At 50.5% G+C, this 24007-nt stretch overlaps 1 protein-coding gene across 2 annotated transcripts; it reads left to right on the forward strand.

Annotated features, from left to right (window-relative positions):
- Positions 1-290: 290 nt before the first annotated feature.
- On the forward strand, positions 291-20793 carry FBXO42 (F-box protein 42). Of its 2 annotated transcripts, none has more exons than XM_070759347.1 (10): positions 291-558; positions 8310-8597; positions 10378-10494; positions 11268-11402; positions 16447-16600; positions 16713-16823; positions 16912-17008; positions 17843-17899; positions 18133-18252; positions 19514-20793. In XM_070759347.1, exons 1-10 carry the CDS (start codon positions 306-308, stop codon positions 20651-20653), a joined length of 2472 nt encoding a protein of 823 aa, XP_070615448.1. In that variant the 5' UTR covers positions 291-305; the 3' UTR covers positions 20654-20793. The 2 variants fall into 2 exon arrangements, with proteins under 2 accessions (XP_070615448.1, XP_070615449.1); XM_070759348.1 differs by having other exon boundaries at positions 8313-8597.
- The last annotated feature ends 3214 nt before the right edge of the window (positions 20794-24007 follow it).

Genomic DNA, 24007 nt, shown 5'->3' on the forward strand with positions numbered 1-24007 from the left:
GCCGGGAGGAAAACGGGACTTTCACCTGCCCTGACCCCCACCTTCTCCGAAAGTGGATGTGTGCGGCCTTGAGGGCGAGAGTCCCATTAGCCCTCATAGCGAGACGCAGCTATGTCTCTATTCCCTCATGGAAGATAGACACAATCGCCCCGCCAACGGTAGTGTGTGCAACGGCGGGAATAAAGCAGCCGCAAGCTGCGGGCACAGTCGCTTTTGCGCCTCCCGGCACGCCCAGCCTTTAACGCGACCCTCGGACCGTCCTTCCGCCACGCCTATCATGACCTTCTGGGGCTGTGGCGAAGCGCATGCGCGCAGCGGCCGCCCGGCGAGCTTCCCTCCCGGCTCCGCCCACGCGGTGCGCGCATGCGCCCCCAGACCGCCCCGCCTTGGCTCGCGCCCTGTTTCCCCCCCCTTCCCGGTTGGGACCAGCTGCAAGATGGCGTCCGCGTCGCCCACGGCGGCCCGGAAGGTCCAAGCTGCGCGCGAAGTCGGCCGCGGGGCCTTCGGCCGCCCGCCCAAACGGCAGGAAGCGCTGTGAAACCGGTGGAGCGATCTCAGGTGAGGAGGAGGCGGCGGGCCCGGATTCTCCCCGCGGGGACGGTGGAGGGTCTCTCGGCCCGGGACTTTTTCTCCTTCGGACCCGGGCTGCCGTTGCGAGACCGCAGAGGAGTGGGGTGGGGCGCTGCCGCTCGTCCGGACGCCGCTTCCAGGGTGCCCAAGTAGCCCTCTCTCTCCCGGCCCCGCCAGCGGCTGCAACTCCAATGGCGCAGAGACGGGAAGCGGGAGGTTCCGGGCCGAGCCTCCACTCGGTCCCGGCTTTCCTTTAGTCCATTATAACGGGGGGTGGGAGAGAAAATAAGTGCTGAACGGCAGCCCTTTAACTGGCTAGACAAATGTTTGTGTGTGTGTGCGTCCGTCCGTGTGTATGTTTGTATGTGTATAAGAGGTGGGGGAGGGCTAGGCCGGGGCGTTTCCCCGTTAGACGGCTGTGGACTGAATCAGTCGATCCGAATAGAACTGGAAGGGACCTTGGAGGTCTTCTAGTCCAGCTCCCTGCTCAAGCAGGTAGAATAGAGTAGACGTAGAGCAGGATAGAGTAGAGTATAATAGAATAGAGGAGACATAGAGCAGAACAGAATAGGAGTAGAGTAGAATATAATATAATAGAAAAAATAGAATAGAGCAAAATAGAGTAGACGTAGAGTAAGTACAGCAGAATAGAATAGGAGTAGAATAGAGTAGAGGTAGAGTAGAGCAGAATAGAATCGGACTAGAGAAGAATAGAATATAGCAGAGTAGTGTAGATGTAGAGTAGAGAACAATAGAATAGAGCAGAGTAGAGTAGACCTGGAGCAGAATAGAATAGAGTTGAGTAGACATAAGAACATAAGAAGAGCCATGCTGAATTGGGCCAAAGCCCATCGAGTCTAGCATTCTGTGTCACAGTGGCCCACCAATTGTACATGGAGATTTTGAGCAGAAAGAGAAGGCAAAACCCTCCCTTTCCCTTGACCCCCAACAAATAGTACCCAAGGGAACCCTGCCTGCCTCAACCAACATAGAGGCAGCACTTGGACATCCGTTTCAATAACCACTAATACACTTGGCATCCGTGAGGTAGACTAGAGCAGAATAGAATAGGAGTATAGTAAAATAGAATAGAGGAATTGGATTGAATTTTATTGGCCATGTGTGATTGGACGCACAAGTAATTTGTCTGGGCGCCTATGTTCTCAGGTGACCCTATATACACCATTCCAGAAAAGCGGCTGTCCAATTCTCTTCTTTTTAAAAACACAAAACAAAACCCACCTCCGGCGATTAATTGGTGCTGGTAAAGGTAATGGACTATTGGTGCTGGTAAAGGTAATGGAAATTGTCGGTCAGCTCTCAGACTTTTGAATATTAATATAACAAGAGTTGGAAGGGACCTTGAAGGACTATTTCTGACAGATGGCTATCCAGTGTCTTCTTGAAAAGTTTCCAGTGAGGAAGCTCCCACAACTTCTGAAGGCAATGTCTGTTCCATGGGTTGATTGCTCTCAATATCAAAAAAGTTCTCCTTATTTCCAGGTTGAATCTCTCCTTGGTCAGTTTCCATCCATTATTATTACTTGTCTGGCCTTCGGGGGCTTTGGAGAAACTTGACCCCTTCCTCTCTGTGGCAGCCCCTCAAATATTGGAAGACTGCTATTCTGTCTCCCCTGGTCCTTCTCTTCACTAGACTATCCATGCCCAGTTCCTGCAACCATTCATCGTATGTTTTAGCCTTTGGTCCCCTAATCATCCTGGTTGCTCTTCTCTGCATTTTCTAGAGTCTCAACATCTGTTTTTATAATGTGGTGGCCAAAACTGGATGCAGTATTTTAGGTGGGGTCTTACTAAGGCTTTATAGCAGAGGTTCCCAAACTTGGCAACTTTAAACACTTGTGGATTTCAACTTCCAGAATTCTTCAGCCAGCTATGCGCCCAGAATGGCTGGTTGGAGAATTCTGGGAGTTGAAGTCCGCAAATCTTAAAGTTGCCAAGTTTGGGGACCCCTCATCCAGACCCAATGACAGTCTCCTTCCCTACCAACAAGCCAGCTTATGTCCCTTTTGGCTAGCACTGCTTTTGGGGAAAAAGGGGGACATTTTTGAGGTTTGAGACTGGGTTAGAACATCCATCTCTTCAGGAAGACAGTGGCCGACCCCAGCAGCCCAGATTTAATTTTTTGGAAACAGCAGGCCCAGCGCTGGTCTCCAGGTGCAGAAGGTCTTTTTCAGAGTAAGGAGGTTCTACCACTCTCCCAAGGGTGGGTTCCAACCTATCTTGCCACTAGTTCCTTCCCTCCCGCACAGGACCAAAAAATCCAAAAACATCCACCCAAAAACAAAATGGCAAAAACAAGATGTGCAATGCCGGAAACTCAACTTCTGTGCATGCGGAAGGGGGGGGGAAAGCAGGGAAAAAATCCCACCCCCCTAAAAAAGATGGCGGTGTCCACAGACCAGTACCAACCGAACCAGTTCTGTAACATCGCCAGCGGGTCGCTAGCAGTTTGGATGAACTGGGAAAAACCCACTTCTTCTGTTTTGAGTCTAACATAAAATAAAACACCTAATATAAAAGAAACACAGCATAAGAAATTACTGTATATCTAAGTTTTGAGTCCAAAAAGATTTTTTAAAGGCCTTTATTTATTTAATTTATTCATTCATTAAGAGTTTTATGCCACCCAACTCCCAAAGGACTCTGCAGTCCTGCGATTATTTCCCGTCCTCCATTCCCAAACTCCTGGCAAATCCCCCCCCCCCCACGTTCTTTTAGAGCTAAAGTGGGCCTTTCTCACACTTCCACTTTGAAAGAGTGGCAATACTGCCTTTCACTGGGAAAAAGCCCTACAACTTAACTGCTTAATGAGAGCGGTAATTATAGGTTTCCGGAGCTTGTCATCTTTCCCCCATTCCACACGATGGAATGTCCTGTGGGAGTGGAATTCCCGAATGGAAGCAAAAAGTTTCTTACGGGGTGGCCTGGAAATTCAGCCCATTCCGAGTTACACACATCAGGACTGCTAGGAAAGGGAACTTGTAGCCTGCCTCTTCATGGCCCTTGGGTGAACCTGGGGTGGCCCTCGGCACCCCCGTTTTCCCCTTGGATTGCTGCTAGGTTCCCTCAGGGCTCCCCTGCTATTTGGGTTGTTTTCCCGAGCACCCTAGGGGGCTATTTTGGGCCAGGCTGGCTGGAGAATTCTGGGAATTGAAGTCCAGAAGTCTTCAAGAGTTGCCCCAAGTTTGAAGACCTCTGGCTTGATAGACTGGTATTGGTATCTTGCTTGATCTGGATTTGATACCTCTGTCGATTCAATTTAAGGATCGCTGCCTGAGACAGCTTAGCAATGTGAGTGTGAGCACAGTTTGATTTCATCTTAGAAACATAGAAGATTGACAGCAGAAAAACACCTCCTGGTCCATCTAGTCTATCCTTATATACTATTTCCTTTATTTTATCTTAGGCTGGATAGATGTTTATCCCAGGCATGTTTAAATTCAGTTACTGTGGATTTACCAACCACGTCTGCTGGAAGTTTGTTCCAAGCATCTACTACTAATCTTCTTTGAAAGAGGAGATGCAGGCATTCCCTGACCCCACTGCCCTTGGGAATTCTGTCCGGCTTGTGTCTTTGGGAGCAACATTAATTAAATGTAATTTAATTTAATTGATTTATAAGCCGCCCAACTCCGAACGGGCGGAGCTGATCGGCATACAACATTTTAAAGCAAACATTGTAAAAAGTGGAGATCCTGATACCGTAAGCCTGTCATTATTCCGCTCTTGTCTTGCAATGGAAAGTTTTCAGGCCTTCTGATTTCATTCCCCCCTTAAGCCATTGGAAACATTGGCTCCAATCTGGCAATTAAGGGACCTCCTTTCCCCTTCTCCCTGTTCACCGACAGAAGAAAGCACCTGATGCCCTGCGTTTTCTGACCCCGAGGCTTGAAATAAAAGAGGGTGTCTGTCTGTCCCTCCGTCCCGCCCATCACATGCGAAGCTAAGGCAGGAAAGTTGTTCTAGCTCCTTTGGGAGATGGCCGGACAACTGGCTTCGCTTTTGTCTAATCTTTTGCACACTTTCCCCCTCCCTCCTCTCCCTGTTAAGTTTAATAACAATAACAACAACGAGTTCGAAGGGACCTTGGAGGCCTTCTAGTCCAGCCCTCTGCTTGGGCAGGTGACCCTACATTGCTTCAAACAAATGGTTCTCCAATATCTTCTTTAAAACTTCCAGTGTTGGAGCATTCACAACTTCTGGAGGCAAGCTGTTCCACTGATCAATTGTTCTAGCTGTCAGGAATTTTCTCCTTAGTTCTAAGTTGCTTCTCTCCTTGCTTAGTTTCCAACTGTTGCTTCTTGTCCTACCGTCAGGTGCTTTGGAGAATAGGTTGACTCCTTTGTGGCAACCCCTTAGGTATCGGAAGACTGCTATCATGTCTCCCCTGGTCCTTCTTGTCATTAAACTAGCCATGCCCAGTTCCTGCAACCATTCTTCACAGGTTTTAGCCTCCAGTCCCCCTAATAATCTTTGTTGGTCTTCTCTGCACTCTGCACTCCTAACATCTTTTTTACATCATGGCGACCAAAAAAGTGAGGCCTTACCAAGGCATTACAGTGATCCCTCTATTATCGCGAGGGTTCCGTTCCAAGACCCCTCGCGATAATCGATTTTTCGCGATGTAGGGTTGCGGAAGTAAAAACACCATCTGCGCATGCGCGCCCTTTTTTTCTATGGCCGCGCATGCGTAGATGGTGGAGTTTGCGTTCCCCGCCGCCCACGCAAAGGGGAAACCCCGATTCGGCTCCTCGCTGCTGCTGCGCTTCCGAGCAGATCAGCTGCTGGGCGGCCGAAGGAACCTTCCCTGGGTCTTCCCCCTCTTGCTGGCGGGCGGGCGAGTGGCGGGCATCAGCGAGGAGCCGGGGTTTCCCCTTTGCATGGGCGGCCGGGAAGACCCAGGGAAGGTTCCTTCGGCCGCCCAGCAGCTGATCTGCTCGGCGCAGCAGCAGCGAGCAGACGAAGATCGGGGTTTCCCAGCCGCCCACGCAAAGGGGAAACCCCGGCTCCTCGCTAGTGCCCCCGCTCGCCCGCCCGCTACCCGCCAGCAAGAGGGGGAGAGATAGAGAAAGAGAGAGAAGGAAAGAAAGAGATGAGAGAGGGAGGAAGAGAGTGTGAGAGAGGAAGAAGCAAGAGAGAGAAAGAGAGAGAGAAAGAAAGATGAGAAAGGAACGAAGAGAGTGACGTCATCGGGTGGAAAAATCGCGATATAGCGTTTCGCGAAGCTCGAGATCGCGAAAATCGAGGGATCACTGTATATAGCTTCAATTATTTGCATTTATATCCCCTTACCTCCTGCACATAACTGCTCTGGCCATGGCCAGGGCATCCTTGTTTGCAGACCCTGTTCAGTAAAGAAGCCAAAACCAGAATCTAAATAGATCTGGAAGGGACCTGGGAGGTCTTCTAGACCAGTGTTTCCCAACCTTGGCCACTTGAAGGTATCTGGACTTCAACTCCCAGAATTCCCCAGCCAGCATTCGCTGGCTGGGGAATTCTGGGAGTTGAAGTCCAAATATCTTCAATTGGCCAAGGTTGGGAAACACTGGTCTAGACTACCCCTCTGCTCAAGCAGGAGATACTGTCCAGTCTCTTAAAAACGTCCAGCGATGAAGCACCCACAACATCTGAAGGCAACTTCTGTTCCACTGTTTTAATTGTCCCAGCTGTTAGGAAGTTTCTCCTTCATTCCAGGTTGATTCTCTCTTTTTGGTTAGTTTCCATCCGTGCTCTGTAAGGAAATTCCCAGAGGGATCTTCCCAATGGGGCAGCCTTCCACATTCCTACAGATGAGCAAGCCGGCTTTATGCAAAGTTGGGATTCGCTTGCACAACATCTGGGAGATTCTCAGGAGTCTTGGCAGTGGGCGTGTGGGGGGGGGGAGGGAATGACTGACATCTTCCTTGATCCTTTGTTTTCGGGGGGGGGGGTTGTGACTGGTACAGTTATCCCTTTGATCTTTTCCTGGAAGGAAGACTTTAACTCCCGGCCGATTTGAACCATCTGGGAGGATGCAATTAGCAAACAGCTGACAGCAGGCAAGAAACACTTTCTAACAGCTCGGTCTGGCAAGAAAGTCCGTCTGAAGATTGCTCCTTTCCCCTCTCCCCCCCACAACAAAGGAAGTGGGGGGGAAAGGATTGGGAGACTCGGAACTCCTTGCCCCCCCCCCCCCTTTCCATTTCCCCCCCTTCAGCTTCTATATCTAGAAGATGCTTGCAGGACCCTACTTTGCTTCCTTAACCCTTTCCAGCCCACCCACTCCCACCCCAGCTAGTGCGTCAGAGTTTATATTTGGCTTGGGTTGGCTGCTTGTGGTGGAAAAGAAGCTGTCAGATCCATTTGTGAGGAGGAGGGAAATGGGAATAGAATAGAAAAGAAAAGAGAAGAGAAGAGAATGTAGAATAGAGAATAGAATAAAATGCAGAATAGAAAATAGAATAGAAGCCAGAATAGAGAATAGAATAGAAGGCAGAATACAGAATAGAATGAGGAATAGAATAAAATGCAGAATAGAAAATAGAATTTTAAAAAAAAAGAAAAAAAGAAAATAGAATAGAAGGCAGAATAGAATAGAATGAGGAATAGAATAAAATGCAGAATATAGAATAGAAGGCAGAATAGAGAATAGAATAGAAGGCAGAATAGAGAATAGAATAAAATGCAGAATAGAAAATAGAATAGAAAGCAGAATAGAATAGAATGAGGAATAGAATAGAAGGCAGACTAGAATAGTATGCAGAATATAGAATAGAATTGCAGAATATAATTAGAATAGAATAGGAGGCAGAATAGAGAATAGAATGAATAGAGAGTAGAATGCAGAATAGAATAGATAGAATAACAGAGCTGGAAGGGACCTTGGAGGTCTTGTAGTCCAACCCCCACCCCCACTCAAGCAGGAAACCCTATATACCATTTCTGACAAGTGGCTGTCTAGTCTCTTCTTGAAAGCCTCCAGTGATGAAGCACCCTCAACTTATTTGTTCCTTCCTTCCTTCCTTCCTTCCTTCCTTCCTTCCTTCCTTCCTTCCTTCCTTCCTTCCTTCCTTCCTTCCTTCGATGTTTATGCCACCCTTCTCCTTAGACTCAAGGTGGCTTACAACATGTTAGCAATAGCACTTTTTAACAGAGCCAGCATATTGCCCCCACAATTCAGGTCCTCATTTTACCCACCTCGGAAGGATGGAAGGCTGAGTCAACCTTGAGACAGTGATAAGATTTGAACCGCTGACTTACAGATCTACAGTCAGTTTCAGTGGCCTGCAGTATAGCACTCTACCTGCTGCGCCACCCCGGCTCTTCTGGAGGCAACTCCAGTTCAATTTGTCAATGGTTCTCACTGTCAAAAAGTTCCTCCTTATTTTCTAAGGTGAATCTTTCAGTTTTCATCCATTCTTCCTTGTCTGGGCTTTAGGTGCCTCTGCCAGCAAAAACAGACTGCGGGAGGGCCACAGTCTGCCCTCCTGAGCTCTGTTTTTTCTGGCAGAGGGTGGCAGGAGGCCATTCCAGACGAAAACGGAGCTCTGGAGAACTGTTTGCGCTGGCAGAGCTCTGGAGCCACCATAAGCACATACACACACACAAGTGACGTCAAGCTGGCCATGCCCCCCAGGTCAAACACAACCCTTATGGGGGGTGAGTTTGACACCCCTTGTTCTAGGGGTTCCCGATTTGCCAGTAGCCCATAGCCTTTTCCTCTCTATTTTTTTGGGAAGCAGGGGACTGGAATGCCATGGCTAACTCAGAGAGCGATGACGACAGCTTCATGGCTGTGGATCCCGAGGACACCGTGGCAGAAGGGACTATGGACCAGGAAGATGGCGTGTGCGCTGCTCACCCGGAGGAGGAGGAGGAGGAGGAAGAAGGAGGAGCGGCTCGGCCTCACCGGTCCATGCAGGAATTGCCAGAAGAGGTCCTGGAATATATCTTGTCTTTCCTGTCCCCGTATCAGGAGCACAAAACGGCCGCTCTGGTTTGCAAGCAGTGGTATCGACTCATCAAAGGTGAGGGGTTTATTGTTTTTGCTTCCCCCCCCCTCCTGGGTGCTTTTCTGAACAGATTGGAGTTCAGCCAAAAGGGCAGCGACGATGGGAACCGGGATGGTGAGCAGACAGTTGGGTCAGCGTTTTTGTAACCCGGCTGACTCCAGAAAGTATTTTTAGAACTCTCGAGAATGCCAGGGGGGGAGGCTTGGAAGGTGGACTATATTCCCTTCCCCTTTGGATCTTTCCTCTGCTCTTAGAGGCTGTCTTTGCCTGGAGGGCTTAGGCTTTCTCCTTCGGCCTGGCTGGTTGCTTTCCCCTAATTTCTGCTTTTAAAATATATATGTATGTATGTACATACATATGTATGGTTGATTTTCTCTTGAAAATCAACAATATTTACATGGTATATGTAACATTTTTGCTGATAATGAATATAATTTTTCCCACTATGCATATTTTGAAGCAGATCTACAGCCATATGTACATTATTATTGTTGCATTTATATGTACATGAAAAGGCAGGGAGAAGCCTCCGTGGGGCATCTCTGGGAATCTCCTGTGAAACAAGATCTCCACCTTCCCTGTGGTTTCCCCAATCACACGCATTATTTGATTCTTATGGGAAAAATTGCTTCTTCTTACAAACTTTTCTATTTAAGAACCTGGTCACGGAATGAATTAAGTTCATAAGTAGAGGTACCACTGTACTCTGAAAGTACATATGGCATACTAAGATTATATCTCCTCTGTAAGTTGCATTGGCTACTGATAGGTCTCCGGACACAATTTAAAGTATTGGTTATTTTAGTTATTATCATGGCTTAGGACCAGAGTACTTATAGGACTGTCTCCTGCCTCATGTATCCCAGCAGCTGGTCAGATCCCACAGGATTGGTGTCCAGATCCCACCAGCCAAATAGTGTCGACTGGCGGAGCTGAGGGGAAGGGCCTTCTCTGTGGCGGCTCCGGTCCTCTAGAATCAGCTGCCTCCAGAGATTCGCACTGCCACCACCCTCCTGGCCTTTCGAAAGGCTTTTAAAAAATGCTTTTGCCAGCCAGCCAATAGTATGCTTGTGATATGACTTTGATTGAATGTTTTTTTAATATTAGGGTTTTTTTAGATTTTGTATTGTTCTATGTTGTATTGTGTTTGATGTTTGGGGTTTTTAAATTTTGTATTCTTTTTTTTTTTTGTAAGAGATTAGGTTGGCCTCCTCTGTTGTGCTGCCCTCCTCTCAAAAAAGGGGACAAAGTAGACCCCTGAAATCTTCGGAAAGTGCTCCAAAAGCTCCCACGGGAGACTTGGCTCTTGACTGAGGAGGGGGGTTCCCTTGGGTATTTTTGCATTGGGATAAAGGCCATACAATTTACTACCTTGAAAGAGGTTAGCCCTATGCTGCTGTGAACAGCATGATTGTAAGCAACCTGTGCAAATGGCAAAATGTCAGCCCAATTGGACTGCGGATAGTTCATGTAGCGTTTAGTCTCTCTGCCCCGCCATTGGTGGTTGGATGGTGTGTCGAGCTAAGGCCCTAGGACAGAGGTAGGCAAAGGTGGCTCTTCTGTGACATTTGGACTTCAACTCCCAGAATTTCTGAGCTAGAATGATTGGCTCAGGTATTCTGGGGGTTGAAGTCCACAAGTCACAGAAGAGCCAACTTTACCTACCCCTGCCCAAGGATGATCCAATAGACTCCCTCTTCTGGAACGTAGACTCCTCTGTCCGTTTGCTGCCCCAAAGTAAATGAGATCCGTCACCAATCCCACCCAACTCTCGCTGCTCTCCCTTCTCTTCTAGGTGTCGCCCACCAGTGTTACCATGGTTTTATCAAGTCCGTCCAGGAAGGGAACATTCAGTGGGAGAGCCGCACCTATCCTTATCCCGGGACTCCCATCACCCAGCGCTTCTCACACAGTAAGTACTAAGTGGCCCTAGATGTTATGCTCGGGGGGCCCTTAGCCCCGCAGGAAAGGCTATGCTGTTACCTTTCCTGAAGAAGCTGGCTGGAGGCACAGGCTGCAGCATCTGGGGAGAGCTGGTCAATTTCGCTCCTGTACTGTCCTTCTACGATGGATGGTGTTGAGGACGGAAGGGGGCATTAAATAATACACACAAAGAATCATTGGAGTAGCACACACCTTGTGGGTTTTCAAAGAGAGAGAAATTACAGCTTTGGGGGTGAGGTGGGATGGGAAGAGAGTGTTGAGGTGTTGGCAGAAGCAGCTCTAAAGCTGTTAATACAAGACAGTTGGGTTGGCAATATATAAACAACTAACAATGAATGTTTGTTTGTATTGAAGTACTATAGGTTTAAGAGGTAGTGTTGCTAATTGCCATAAGAGGGAGCCAGAAAGCATGATTCTGCTCTTTGTTCTTTCTGCTGATTCACTGGAACTGATGTAGTAATGTATGTCTGATATGTGAGACAAAGACAGGCTTGTAATAATATTGTATTGAGAGTTATTGACTTATTCAAATGTGTAACTTGACTGTTTAACTTGACTGTGCTATTTCTAGAAGTAAATACTATTTTATACACTTTAATGTATCTGTCATGTAAGAATACATAATTACTTATATCTGCTGGAATCCCACATTTTCCTCTGTCCATGTCCTTGATAACTCAAGGCTTCCTCATACTCTTTAACAAAAGCCCCCCTGGTTTTTTTTGCTCTGCCGCCTTCTAGGTGCTTGTTACTACGATGCCAATCAGTCCATGTACGTCTTTGGGGGCTGCACCCAGAGCAGTTGCAACGCAGCTTTTAACGACCTCTGGAGACTCGACTTGAACAGCAAGGAATGGATCCGGCCTCTGGCCTCAGGTGAGGGGGCACAGCTTGGACGGAGGTAGCTGCAACAGCTGCCCCAAGAGGGATTTCTGGGAGACCCCTGCCTTGGGCTGTTGCCCGCTGTAGTGCAACGGGGGGCAAAGGGCACTGGCTGCCTTCATGTTGGGAGAAACTTGACATCAGCCAGGTGGAGGCAGACTTGACTCAGGGCCCCAACCGTCTTTTGGTTTCCTCTACTCTGCCTTTTGGTTGAGCGTCCCCAAGAGGGTCTAGGACAGTGATGGTGAACCTTTTTGGTTCGCGTACCAAAAAGTGGTGCATGCGTGCACTAGCACCCATGCACATGCCCACACCCATTCCTTCCCCACACGCACATGCCCCTCCCCATGGTGTCCCTGCGCATGCACACAACCCTGCCCCCCATGTGTGCGCACAGGCCAAACTGAAGCCTGGGACAGTGAAAAAAAAATGGCCAAACAGGCAAACAGGAAGTTCAGAAAAACGGACTTCCTGTTTGCACGTTGTGCTGTTTTTCATACTTTGGAGGCTTGAAGTCCCGGAGGTTCGGAAAAACGGACTTCCGGTTTGCCTGTTGTGCTATTTTTTGCACCTTGGAGGCTTCAGGGAAGTTTCCTGAAGCCTCAGAGTGTGAAAAACAGCTCAATGGGCAAACCGGAAGTCCATTTTTCTGAACTTCCAGTTTGCCCATTGGGTTGTTTTCACATTCCTGGTTGTCAGGGAAGCTTCCCTAAAGCCTCGGGAAGGCAAAATGGCTTTCCCCAAGGCCAACAATCAGCTGGAGCTGATACAGAGTAACGCCTCACCTGCCCTCCAATATGGTTCCACGTGCCACCTGCGACACGCCTGCCATAGATTCGCCATCACTGGTTTAGGACTTTTCAGCTCGTACCATTGGCCTCCAGGGTTTCGCCTCTGTGTTACTATCCAAAAGCTTTTCTCCTCGGCTGGCCCTCCCCCATTCTTTAACCCTGACACATGGGCCACGGCCCCCTTCATCCCAGTCCACCATGACCTATTTGTCAAAGTACAGTTTCAGGGTTTCCAACAAACCTGGAAATCAGGGAATTATCAGGGAAATCGGCGGTTCGGGAAATATTAGGGAATTATCAGGGATTTGTGGGGGGGAAAAACCCCAGAATAAATCAGGGGGAAAAACCAAAGTGTATTAAAATATTTAAAAGTGAGGGGAAAATCATATACCCCAAAAAAAAAAAAAAAGGATCTCGCTGCCTGGCAGAGTCAAGCAAAAATGAGCATAACTGTGGCAACAACTCGCTTCCTCAGCTACCGATATTTCTCCACGGCGTAGCCGTTTGGTACGACCGTGCCTTAGCTAGATCGCAAGTTACAGGGAAATGTCAGGGAATTTCACAATGCTCTCTCTCTCCTCTCTCCCCCCCTCCCCCCCCCCCCCGACACCCAGAGTTTCCTTCAGGCATTTGGCTGCCTGGGACAGTTCACAGCCAGCCAATTGGTGTAGATCCCTTGTCCTCCCAGCCACAAATTTGTCACATTGCCCACTCTGTTCGTTGTCTGCGAACTGTTCTGCGGCAGGCTAACGCCCAGCGCAAACTGTACTTCGACAAATATGCTGCGGCGAAGGGACTGGGACGAAGGGCCCATGTGCCAGGGATAAAGGATGAGGAAGGGCCAGCCGAGAAGAAAAGCTTTTGGAGGAGAAACAGGCACGGCCAATGGGACGAGCTGAAAAGTCCCATTTGGTCCCCAAGATCCTGTTCTCCTTTTACAGCTCTCTAGCTATTGGGGAGCGAAGGATCTCAACTCCCTCGGGTGACTAATCGGCCAATTCCCAAGGGAAGGCCCCAGTTGAGCTCCTGTTTTCGCCTCTGGGAAGGGCTGCCTGCCTGTTCTCACCATCTCTTCCAGGCCTCAGGACTGCCTGGGCGTTCCTGGGACAGGTATTTGATCGAGCTGATCGGACATGTCCCTGCTAGTTACAGCCACCAGCCAAGAAAAAGAGTGTGGGAAAATCGGCAGGTTCTCACAAACCCTCCAGTTCACACAACCCCTTTGTCGTAAACAAAAGCTCCCCCCCCCTTTCAAATCCCTAGCTATTTACTTTGGGTGTTGATAACAAGCTACGTTTCGGCTAAGGGGCTCGGGAGAGGCCTACATTTTTTAAAAGAAGGTGCTGGGGAGGCCTTTTAAAATGTAGAAAGAGGCAGCAGGAATTTCCGGACCAGAGGACCAACAAACTTTGGTGACTTTTGAAGACTTGGTGGACTTCTCCAGAATTCTCCAGATCGTGCATGCTTTTTTTGTGCACACACACACACATGCAAAGTGCTGAAAATTCAAAACCCCCCCCAAAAAAGGCAAAAACAAGATGGCAGCGCATACGCAGTGCCAGAACTCAGCTTCTGCACGTGAGAAGAAAAAAAATCCCCCCCCCAAATCCCCCCCCCTTTTTTCAAAAAAGAAAAGAAAAGATGTCGGCATCCACAGAGCGGCAACGATCAAACTGGTTCGTGATGTCACCAGAGGGTTGCTACCAGTTTGGACAAACCACAAGGAACCCACTTCTGCTTGTGCCTTCATTAGAAAGTTTTGAGTCTAAAAGATTTTCTTTTTTTAAAAGGCCTTTATTTGCAGCTCTGTGACTTAGTATTTAATTCATTGGATTTATATGCTGCCCAATCCCGTGTGACTCAGACCCGTTTACAACAATAAAGATACGATACAATTAACAATAAAGTCAAATGTTAAATAGTATTTTTTTTAAAGTAAAATCCCTATGAAACTATTAAAAACAACAATGATAAAAGAGTTTTAACTTAATTAAACAATCATGCAATCATATTTCCGTTCCTCCTATTCCCAAACTCCTGGCAAAAAACCCTCATTTTTTAAAGAGCTAAATTGGGCCTTTCTCACCCTTCCGTTCAAAGGGGCAATACTGCCTTTCAGAAAAAAGTAGTCCTATAACTTAACTGCTTAATGAGAGCGGCAGTTATAGGCTTCCGGAGCCAGTCGACCTGTGGGAGCAGAATTCCCAATTACGGGTCACATCAGGACTGCTAGCAAAGGGAACTTGTAGCCTGCCTCTTTGTGGGCCTTGGGGTAACTTGGGGGGGGGGGCTCTTGGCACCCTCGTTTTCCCCTTGGATCGCTCCCAGGTTCCCTCAGGGCTCCCCTGCTCTTTGGGTTGCTTTTTGAGCACCCCAGCAGGCAAAGGGGGCTATTTTGGGCCAGGCTTTCCATCCGCCTCCTGCAGAATTCAGTTGCTTTCTCCGGGGAATTGCCAGGCAGAACCACTGCCGTCTGGCTTTCAGGACTCTAACTTTAGCTACCTATTTTAGAAAAGTCTGGGATGGTTCATTTTATAGGCCCTGGGCCATAAATAGCCCCCTCCGCAATTAGGATCCCTTGCGTTACACTGTTAAAACTGGAGGTGCCCCACCCACCCCTGCTGTGAATTCTTCTCACATCCAGCAAAGTCTTTTCACGAGAGAATTTACAGTCACGGGTCTTATCTGGCTGGGGGAGCTGCCAGGCAGAGACCTTCAAAACCTAGCATGCTGTCTCTGAGAGTCACGAACCAATTGCCATATTTTTGGAGTATAAGATGCACCTAGATATTAGAGGTGGAAAAATGCTTGTTTGTGCGAAATATGGGCTTTTTTTCACAAAAATGGAGGCTGGAGGTTGCCCCTTTGCGACCTCCTGGCTGGCAAAGTCTATTGGAGGGGTTGACGTGGGGAAGCCCGATTTCACTTCACAACTGGGCAATTTATCAACTGCAGCGATCACTTTGACAAGAGGAGGCAAAGAAAGGTTGTTTAAAAAGGGGCTGAACTCACTTGACAGATGTCTCTCCTTAAGAGCATAAAATGTTGGGCTCCGTTGTTGTAAGTCAAGGACTATCTGCATTGCTCCTTACTCACCCGGCCCCTTCCCAGGGCCTCCCCCCACCCCCCCAAAAATGTGGTGCATTGCTTTCTGGGTGACCCTCGTATCTATCTGTGTCTGTCTGTCTGTTTTTACTGCCTGGCATCGGACCAGAATCCCAGCGGCCGATCAGGGCCCACAGAGTCCACCTTCTTCAGGTCCCGTCGACCAAACAATATCGTCTGATGGGACCTAGGGGAAGAGCCTTCTCTGTGGCGGCTCCGGCCCTCTGGAATCAGCTCCCTCCAGAGATTCGTACTGCCCCCATCCTCCTCGCCTTCCGCGGTGACACTTAAGACCAATCTATATCGCCAGGCATGGGGCAGCTAGATCATGCCCCCTTCTTCTCTGACCGTTAAATGTTATGTATGGATGTGATTGAGTAGACACTGTTTTTTATATAATGGGATTTTAGTTACTGTTTTTTAACTATTAGATTTGTATACATATTGTTTGTATTGCATGTTGTGAGAGGGGCGGCATACAAGTCTAATAAATTGAATTGAATTGAAATGCGGGTCGGGGTTGGTGTCTATCTGCCTCCAAGTCAGAATTGGACACCTGCCTCCATTAAAGGTTTCCTTTAAAGACAAAACTATGTATGAATTGTGGGAAGTGTTGCCCGGTTCGAATCATTTGGCAGACGGTTTATTACAAATCAGTTGGTGAGGACCATCCTGAGGGAGGAAATGGCCCTTACCAAAAATTGCCAGGCCTTGTTGAGTTGCAGCGTCAACCACCAGGCGAAGGCCCAGAACCCCTTTGGAGATGTTGCCTAAAACAGGGGTCAGCAACCTTAAACATTCAGAAACCCACTTGGACCCTTTTCCCACAGAAGTGAAAACACTAGGCACCACAAAACTCCTCTGTCCCTGATTAGTTTCTGAATGGCCACAAAACTAGCATATATAGTTGAATCAAAGATTATGTTTTCTTTCAAGACTTTTCTTGCATTTATCCATGGTTGGCCTACCGTGGGTCGTGGGTCGAAAAGCTCAGTAAATTGCCGGCAGGTGTCGCACATTGGCAGTTGTGACAATATTTTGAGCAACAGGGAGCCACAGCACAGGGATGAAAGAGCCACATGCGGTTCCAGAGACCCAAATTGCTGAACTCTGACCGAAAAGACCCCCCTCTCTTGTTGCAGGGTCCTACCCATCGCCGAAGGCCGGAGCCACCCTCGTCGTGTATAAGGACCTGCTGGTGCTGTTCGGTGGCTGGACGCGGCCGAGCCCTTACCCACTGCACCAGCCGGAGAGGTTCTTTGATGAAATACACACCTACTCGCCTTCCAAAAATTGGTAAGAGCGTTTTGCTGTTTCAGGCGCCTGGTTTTGGGTGAGAAAAGAGGTGGGCAGCAGCCTGTGCACGCCTGCCTTTTTTTGAGCGCTAGCCCTCCTCTTCCTCCTCCAGGTGGAACTGCGTGGTGACCACCCACGGCCCTCCTCCCATGGCCGGCCACTCCTCCTGCGTGATCCAGGACCGGATGATTGTCTTCGGAGGCTCTCTGGGGTCACGGCAGATGTAAGTCTCCAAGGCTCCTCCTTTTCCGAACCTCCACACTCCCTGAAAATCCCTCCCGAGTTCCTCCCATCTTGCTCTCCCCCTGCAGGAGCAGTGACATCTGGGTTCTCGATCTGGAGCACTGGACCTGGTCCAAGCCGAACATCTCCGGGCCTGGGCCTCACCCACGAGGAGGCCAATCCCAGGTAGCGTTCCGGCAGCTCTTTCCGTAAATGGGGCAGGCAGAAAGCGTCCCTCTTTTCCTCCCAAGGAAAAGTTTTGCCCAGAGACAGGCCTTGCCAGAGCCAAGAAGGTGTTGGTGGGAAGTTCTGGTTCCCACCAGAAATGGCATCATCCCAGAAGAGGCAAGCTGTTGTACCCAGCTTTTCCAGCAACCAAATCAGGAGGAGGAGGAAGAAGAGGTGTGGGGGTCAGGGTCCCCAAGGCAACCTGAGTGCTCCGAGGGGAAAGAGGGAATGGAGCTGGCAGAGAGGCAGAACCTGGGCCATCGGTCAGCCCTCAGGTGGAGAGTCAACAGATGAGGAAGAGGAGGAACAGCTGGGTCCTGTGCTTGACGCACAGATGCACTGAAGGCAGAGGAGAGGAGAGCAGTGGAAATCTACAGGCTGGTCCTTGGGACGGAAGAGCCACCGCTGCCAGTAAAGCCTCAGTCTAGCTCGGGGGATAAAAGGCAGGGGGCAGAAATGAATAGATGTGGCAGACAACTATTCATCAACCGACCAGCCAGATGTTAGCCTCGCTTGAAAGATAAACTTTTTTGCCAGAGCTGCCGGCACTCCTAATAAAGGCATCTTTTGAGTTCACTTTGGAGAGTTGGTGGTGTTTAGAGCTGGGTCAAAACATAACCGATTTGTCTTCTTCTCCCCATAAATTTGGGACAATTAACTCTGCTTGCAAAGGGGGTGGGCACCCTGGCACTCCTTCCCCACCAGCTGATGACATCGTAGTCTGTGCCAGGACGGCCTTCTTGGAGCTTTTTGGCTGACATCTTTGGACTTTTTCTCTCTCTGTTGCCATAGATTGTCATAGATGACGAAACCCTCCTGGTCCTTGGGGGCTGCGGAGGTCCAAATGCGGTGAGTAGACAAAGCTAGGACTGGGCCCTGGGCCCCTTTTTCTCCCCTTCCTTTTGTGCCTGGCATTCTCCAGAAGGAAGGAAGATGGAGCATGCCAAACAGGTGACAAACCCTTTCAGGATTTGCAAAGTCTGCCCTCCAACAAACCTCAGTAGAGGAGGGCCAGGCGAAAGGGGAGGGGGAGGAGGAGTGTCCCACCCTATGAGTGTTTTGAGCTTTCACCCAATTTGTAGCTTTTCAAGGACGCCTGGCTGCTGCATATGAGATCTGACCGTCCATGGGCGTGGCAGCCCCTGAAGGTGGAGAACGAGGACCACGGAGCCCCTGAGCTGTGGTGCCACCCGGCATGCAAGGTGAACGGGAGGGAAGTGCAAAAGCGATCCCTCTTGATATTCTCCTTCCTCTTCTTGCACCTCAACATAAGCCAGAAAAGGGGTGGGCGAGAGAGGTTATGGCTTGCCAGCAGCCAGGTCAGCTGGCAGCAGATTTGGACATTGAAGAGGTTGGGGAGGAACATGGGCCAGTACTGGAGTCTGGGGAAGACTCTGCATCGGAGGCAGAGACAGGACCAGGGCCATGTGACAATTATCAGCTGCCTTTGGAGTCAGACATCAATGAGGCAAAAGAACAGCTGGATCCTGTTCCCAATGTGTGCATGCTTAGAGTTGCCAGACGAAGGGAGCAACTGAGGAACAAGAGTCGACTTGGGAGTAAGGCCACAGGTGGACGATGAATAGCCCCTCCCATAGGGAATAAAAGAGGAGCAAAAAGGGAGGGGAGTTTGCAGGAGACAATTAGTTCTTTTAATTGGTTTGTGACTCTCAGAGACTCCTTGCCAAGTTTTGAAGATCTCGACCTGGCAGCTGCCCCAGCCAGATAAGGTCTCTGACTGTAAATTCTCCCTTGAAAGGCTTGGCTGGATGTGAATGAGAAGAATTCACAGTAACATAATAAAAAAGGGTTGTTTTATGTCAGGACAAGGAGTCTGCTTTGTGGTTTGGGAAAGGCTAGGTGAGAGCAAGGGAGTGGGGAACCACTGGTTTTAAGAGAGTGATCAGTATCGGGTTCCTACTGGAAAGGGGGGGTGGGACGCCACACCGGTAGTCAAAATGGAGCTGCACGTGCAGCTTCGGGTGACTGGCGGGTGCACCAGTGCATCGGAGCGAGATTTGGCTTCTGTGTATGCGCAGGAAGCAAAATCTCACGAGAAGACGTGTGCACGAGAGAGATTTCAGCAATTTTGGGTAATTGTTCCCGCACATATGCAGAAGCAAAGAAATCACTGAAAGCTCCTGCGCCTTCGCACCTTCTCATGAGATTTACTTCCTGCGCAGAAGCCAAATCCCGCTCTGACATGCACGCATGCCCAGCGGTCACCCAGTATGGAATCCCGGCCTAAGTGTGATGCAAGGCACTTAAGCTAACAGTGGGCCGCTTGATGGGGAAATCATTTAGCTAAGCAGCAATGTGGCACAGTGGGGGGAAAGACCAGAGCCATCCTTTCCTCTCCCCATGCCTCTCTTAGAGCCCAGCTGTTAAAGGAGTTTTCGGGGGGGACTGCTGTGCGGAACGAGTCCTGTGTCCGTCCTGGACTAGCTGTTTCTTTTCTTCCAGGTGGGGCAGTGCGTGGTCGTCTTCAGCCAAGCCCCCAGCGGGAGGGCGCCACTCAGCCCTAGCTTGAACTCTCGTCCTTCTCCCATCAGCGCCACGCCACCAGCCCTGCTTCCTGAGACACGAGAATGCCGCTCTCAGTCTCCCGTTCGGACTGCCGATGAGGCTCCCTGCGTGAATGGCCGCTGGGGCACCCTGAGACCCCGGGGGCAGAGACAGACACCCTGCGGGTCCCGGGAAGGAAGCCTATCGCCGGCCCGAGACGATAGTTCACCAGTGCTGAATGGCAGCGAGGCCTTGTCTCCTGGCATGGCAGCTGCCGCCACGGGAGGGCCCTCCCCAGATAGCCCTCTCCAGCTGCTCTCGCCCGGTACGGCTTCTGTCACGGAAGGCTATGAGCTGAAGGCAGGCCTTTCTTTGGCACCCAGGCGGGGCTCTCTCCCTGATCAAAAGGACCTGCGACTGGCTGCTGTTGACATGAACTGGGAGGCCAAACCCCCTTCTCTGGCTTGCCAGCTGGACAGCACGGAGGGCAGGACGGTTGGCACGATAGGCCTCAGGAACCCCCTGGATCAGACGAACGGCATTCACACCCCGCCTCATGTGTCCAGCTCCCTGATGGGAGCGGTCTCCCCTAGCGCGCTACGGCGGAGCCTAGAAGCAGTTCAAGCACTGTCTTCTAAGGCCCTGCCCACTTTGGCAGTCAGAAGCCCGCCCAGGGTATCGTCGCCGGGGTCTCCGGGCGGCCAGAGCGGCGCCAACCCTGCCGAAGCAGCCGCTGTTCCCACTACCGCTCGCTCTGGCTCTGCCCAGGGAGACGGGCACGCCTTACCACCCATTGCTCGCCGCCTGGGCCATCACCCGCCTCAGTCGCTGAACGTCGGCAAGCCCCTCTACCAGAGCGTGAACTGCAAGCCCATGCAGATGTATGTGCTGGACGTGAAGGAGGTCAAAGGGCGTGGACGGGTCCAGTGGAAGGTGTTCCACGGCAGCTCTGTGGTGGGCCCCCCTGAGACCAGCTTGCACACGGTGGTCCAGGGCCGGGGGGAAGTGATCATCTTTGGTGGCTTGATGGACAAGAAGCAGAATGTCAAGTACTATCCCAAAACGAACGCCTTGTACTTTGTGCGGGCAAAGAGATAATGCGTCCGGGGCCTCCTTCCCTCTCTTCGGCCACCCTGGCTCGGAGGCTCCCCTCAACCGGTTAGCCCTGCTTTGGGCACTCTTGTCAAGCAGGCTGTGAATGTTGGCATTCCACCCACTAATAAAGAGATCTAAGCAAATGGTACCGAGGCTTTTCCTCCAATTCCCAGCACAGGCGAGAGGGGGGCTGAAGCCCCTTTTCTATCCACAGAGAGGGTAGTTAACGTGCCAGGCTCAAAAGACCCGCCCCGGCACACCTGACCAAGGAAGACCTGGACGTAGCTGGGTAGCCTCTGAGCCGAGGGGCAGGTGGGCAGGCAGGCAGGGAGGAGAAAAGGCCAGGCCCTCGGTCATTTCCAATGCCAGGGGGCAAGTGCCAGCTTCCAAAGAGAAGTAGCCAGGCAGGGCACCAATCAGCCGGTTGGAGGTTTGAATAAGAGTCCAAAAGCCACCCTTGGTTTAGGGGTGGCAGCCCCCTACCCTTGCAGCCTTCTCCCAGTCCTTGGGGTGGGAGTTGGAAATTTCAAAGGGGGCCTCCGGGAGAAACAGAAGCCCCTCCCGCCCACTCCCTGGGGCTCGGCCTGTTCTCCCTCTCAGAGCAACCTATGAGCCAAGACTTTCATGCGTGGGCTGGTAAGGAGGGCTGCTCCCACTCGTGTTACGCTTCCGGTGGCAGGTCCGGGTCACCCCAGGCAGTGAAGGGCTGTTCGTCTTCAGTGCTGCCAGTGTGCTCTCTTAAGGCCCTTGCAAGCGCATTGGCATGAGAATTGGCTTCTGCACATGCACAGCAAGCAAAATCTCGCATCAGGAGGACATGCGCGTGAGCAAGATTTTGGCGATTTTCGCTGATATTTTTTCTTCCGTGCATGTGCAGAAGCAAAAAATTGGGAAATTGCCGAAATCTCGCTCACACGAGATTGCTGCTCATGCGTAGAAGCCAAGTCTCACAAGGGTGCATGTGTGCATTAGGGGCGCACAGCTGTGTGCGCATCCTGGAATTTCCTACCGGGTTGGAGCACCTGACCTCACAGGCTATTGCCCACCACTGACCTCAGGTAGTCTGAAAAACCCCAAATGAGAAAATGGCCAACAGCTGGACACACCTGCTATCAGCCATGTGCAAAAGAAGCGGGCAGGCAGAACCAGCTACAGTTCAATTGAGGGTCGGGCCAGACTTGTAGGGCAGAACCCCCCTGGGCCCAAGTGGCGTCAGCACACAGCACATCCCGCTTGAAAGGCCCACTGCAGCTTCGGCCAGAGTTCAGGCAAGGGGCATTTATTTTATTCATTTGTCCAAAGATGTACGAGATGGCAGGTATTAATATGAACCCGGGCATGAACGAAGACAACGAATGCAGATAAATGGGGACGGTAGGACAGGGATGGTAGGCACACCATGGGATGGGGGTGTGATGATGTCAGCCCCCTCCAATGCAGCACGCTTGAATCTCTACCATTTCTCAGTGTTTTTAATATCTTAACATTTCTGCATTTTTTGCTTCTGGTCACCCAAGGGGTGGAGAGTGTGGAGAACCCCTCTTAATGGCTTGTGGGGGGGGGGTTGGGCAAAGGGGGAGGGAGGGAGTGTGTGGTGGGCTCCTGGCCGGCAACTGCTGGTGGTAGGAACCCTCTGCCCAGGGCCTTGTACCCCTTGTAGTTCTGCTTCAAAGCCTGGTTTTTCCACACATGCTCCTCACGAAGTGGTTGGGCTTTTCTCTCCCAGCGCTTCTGAAGTTTCCAGGTGGGCTTGCCCAGATTGCAGGGGTCTTTTGAGCCCATCCACACCCCCAGGAACAGTTTGGCAAGGCTCTCTTAAAAGTCCTTCCCCCGCTGCCCCGGAGACACCACATCTCGCCCTCCCCTCCTTAGGCCTTTCCACCTTGCCCCTACTTGGACTAGAATACCCCATGGAGGGAAAGGGCATGGGTGGGGAGCTTCTTGTCTTCACACACAAACACACAGCAAGACTGTGGGTGGCATGGTTTTCACAAACTGCAGGAGCCTGTTTCGATCTCCAGTTTCGGGCCACACAATGTTTTTAGGGATTTCGAGGTAAAGACCAGACGTATTTGAAAGCTGGTCCTTGTAGAATGCAGGTTTCCTCCCCGTCCCCTGATCTCCTGGCTCTTGTCAGTGGTAGATCGGTAAATGATGCGCAGACATGCATACCTCTTCAGTTCCCTCTGGGGTCCTCCTGCAGGAGCAAACAGCCACCACACCAGGTGAGGCTATGAGACACCTTGGAAGCAAACAGAGCAGTGGGTGACTTTAAGGCGACTGCTATCCTCTCCCCCCCATAAGTTGGAAGGGATCTTGGAGGTCATCTAGTCAAATATCCCCTTCCCAAGCAGGAGATCCTACACGGTTTCTGACCGATGGCAGTCCAGTTTCTTGAAAGCCTCCAGGGATGAAGCTCCCACAACTTCCGAAGGCAACTTCTGTTCCATCGGTTGATTATTCTCACTGTCAGGAAATTCCTCATTTGCAGGTTGAATCGCTCCTTGGTCAGTTTCCATCCGTGATTCCTTGTCTGGCCTTCAGGGACTTTGGAGAATAGCTCGACACCCTCCTCTCTCTGGTAGCGCCTCAAATATTGGAAGACTCCTGTCTCCCCTGGTCCTTCACTAAATTAGCCATGTCCAGTTCCTGCAACTGTTCTTCATATGTTTTAGCTTCCAGGCTTTTGATCATCTTAAATTGATTCAGATTAACAGAGATGGAAGGGACCTTGTAGGTCATCTAGTCCAACCTCAACTCAAGCAGGAGACCTACACCGTTTCTGACCAATGGCAGTCCAGTCTCTTCTTGAAAACCTCCAGTGATAAAGCTCCTACAACTTTATTTATTTATTTAATTTATTTATTAACTTCTGTCCCATGGATTGATTCTTCTCCCTGTCAGAAATGTTCTCCTTATTTCCAGGTTGAATCTTTCCTTGATCCATTTCCATCCATTATTATTCCTTGTCTGGCCTTCAGGTACTTAGGAAAATAACCTGACGCTTCTCGTGGACTTCAACTCCCAGAATTCCTGAGCCAATCATGCCAGCTCAGGAATTCTGGGAGTTGAAGTCCACATGTCCTAGAAGAGCCCACTTTGCCTACCTACCCCGCTCTAGACCAGCCCCGGCCAATTCCTACAAGCGTTAAGGGCTCCTCCATAGGCAGCCACGGGACCCCCATGCCCTTCCTCTCCGCCCCCGGCCGCAGGGAACCCGGTTGGAAGAAAGAAAAACCTCTCCTCTCCTCGCGGGACGGATGGGCCTACGAAGGGGCAGCGCTGCACCGCCCCCGCCTAGCAGCACCTGGTAATGACGGGGGGGCGTGGCCACACGCCTCTGACGTCAGGCCAAAA

This window comes from Erythrolamprus reginae, chromosome 8 (assembly GCF_031021105.1).
Source record: "Erythrolamprus reginae isolate rEryReg1 chromosome 8, rEryReg1.hap1, whole genome shotgun sequence".
NCBI classification, from domain to species: domain Eukaryota; kingdom Metazoa; phylum Chordata; class Lepidosauria; order Squamata; family Dipsadidae; genus Erythrolamprus; species Erythrolamprus reginae.

Coding starts and splice junctions, on each gene's coding strand:
- FBXO42 (XM_070759347.1), top strand. CDS start 306: ATGCGCGCAGCGGCCGCCCGGCGAGCTTCCCTCCCGGCTCCGCCCACG. Junction 16,601..16,712: donor TACTCGCCTTCCAAAAATTG/GTAAGAGCGTTT, acceptor TTCCTCCTCCAG/GTGGAACTGCGTGGTGACCA. Junction 17,900..18,132: donor GCTGCGGAGGTCCAAATGCG/GTGAGTAGACAA, acceptor CCCAATTTGTAG/CTTTTCAAGGACGCCTGGCT.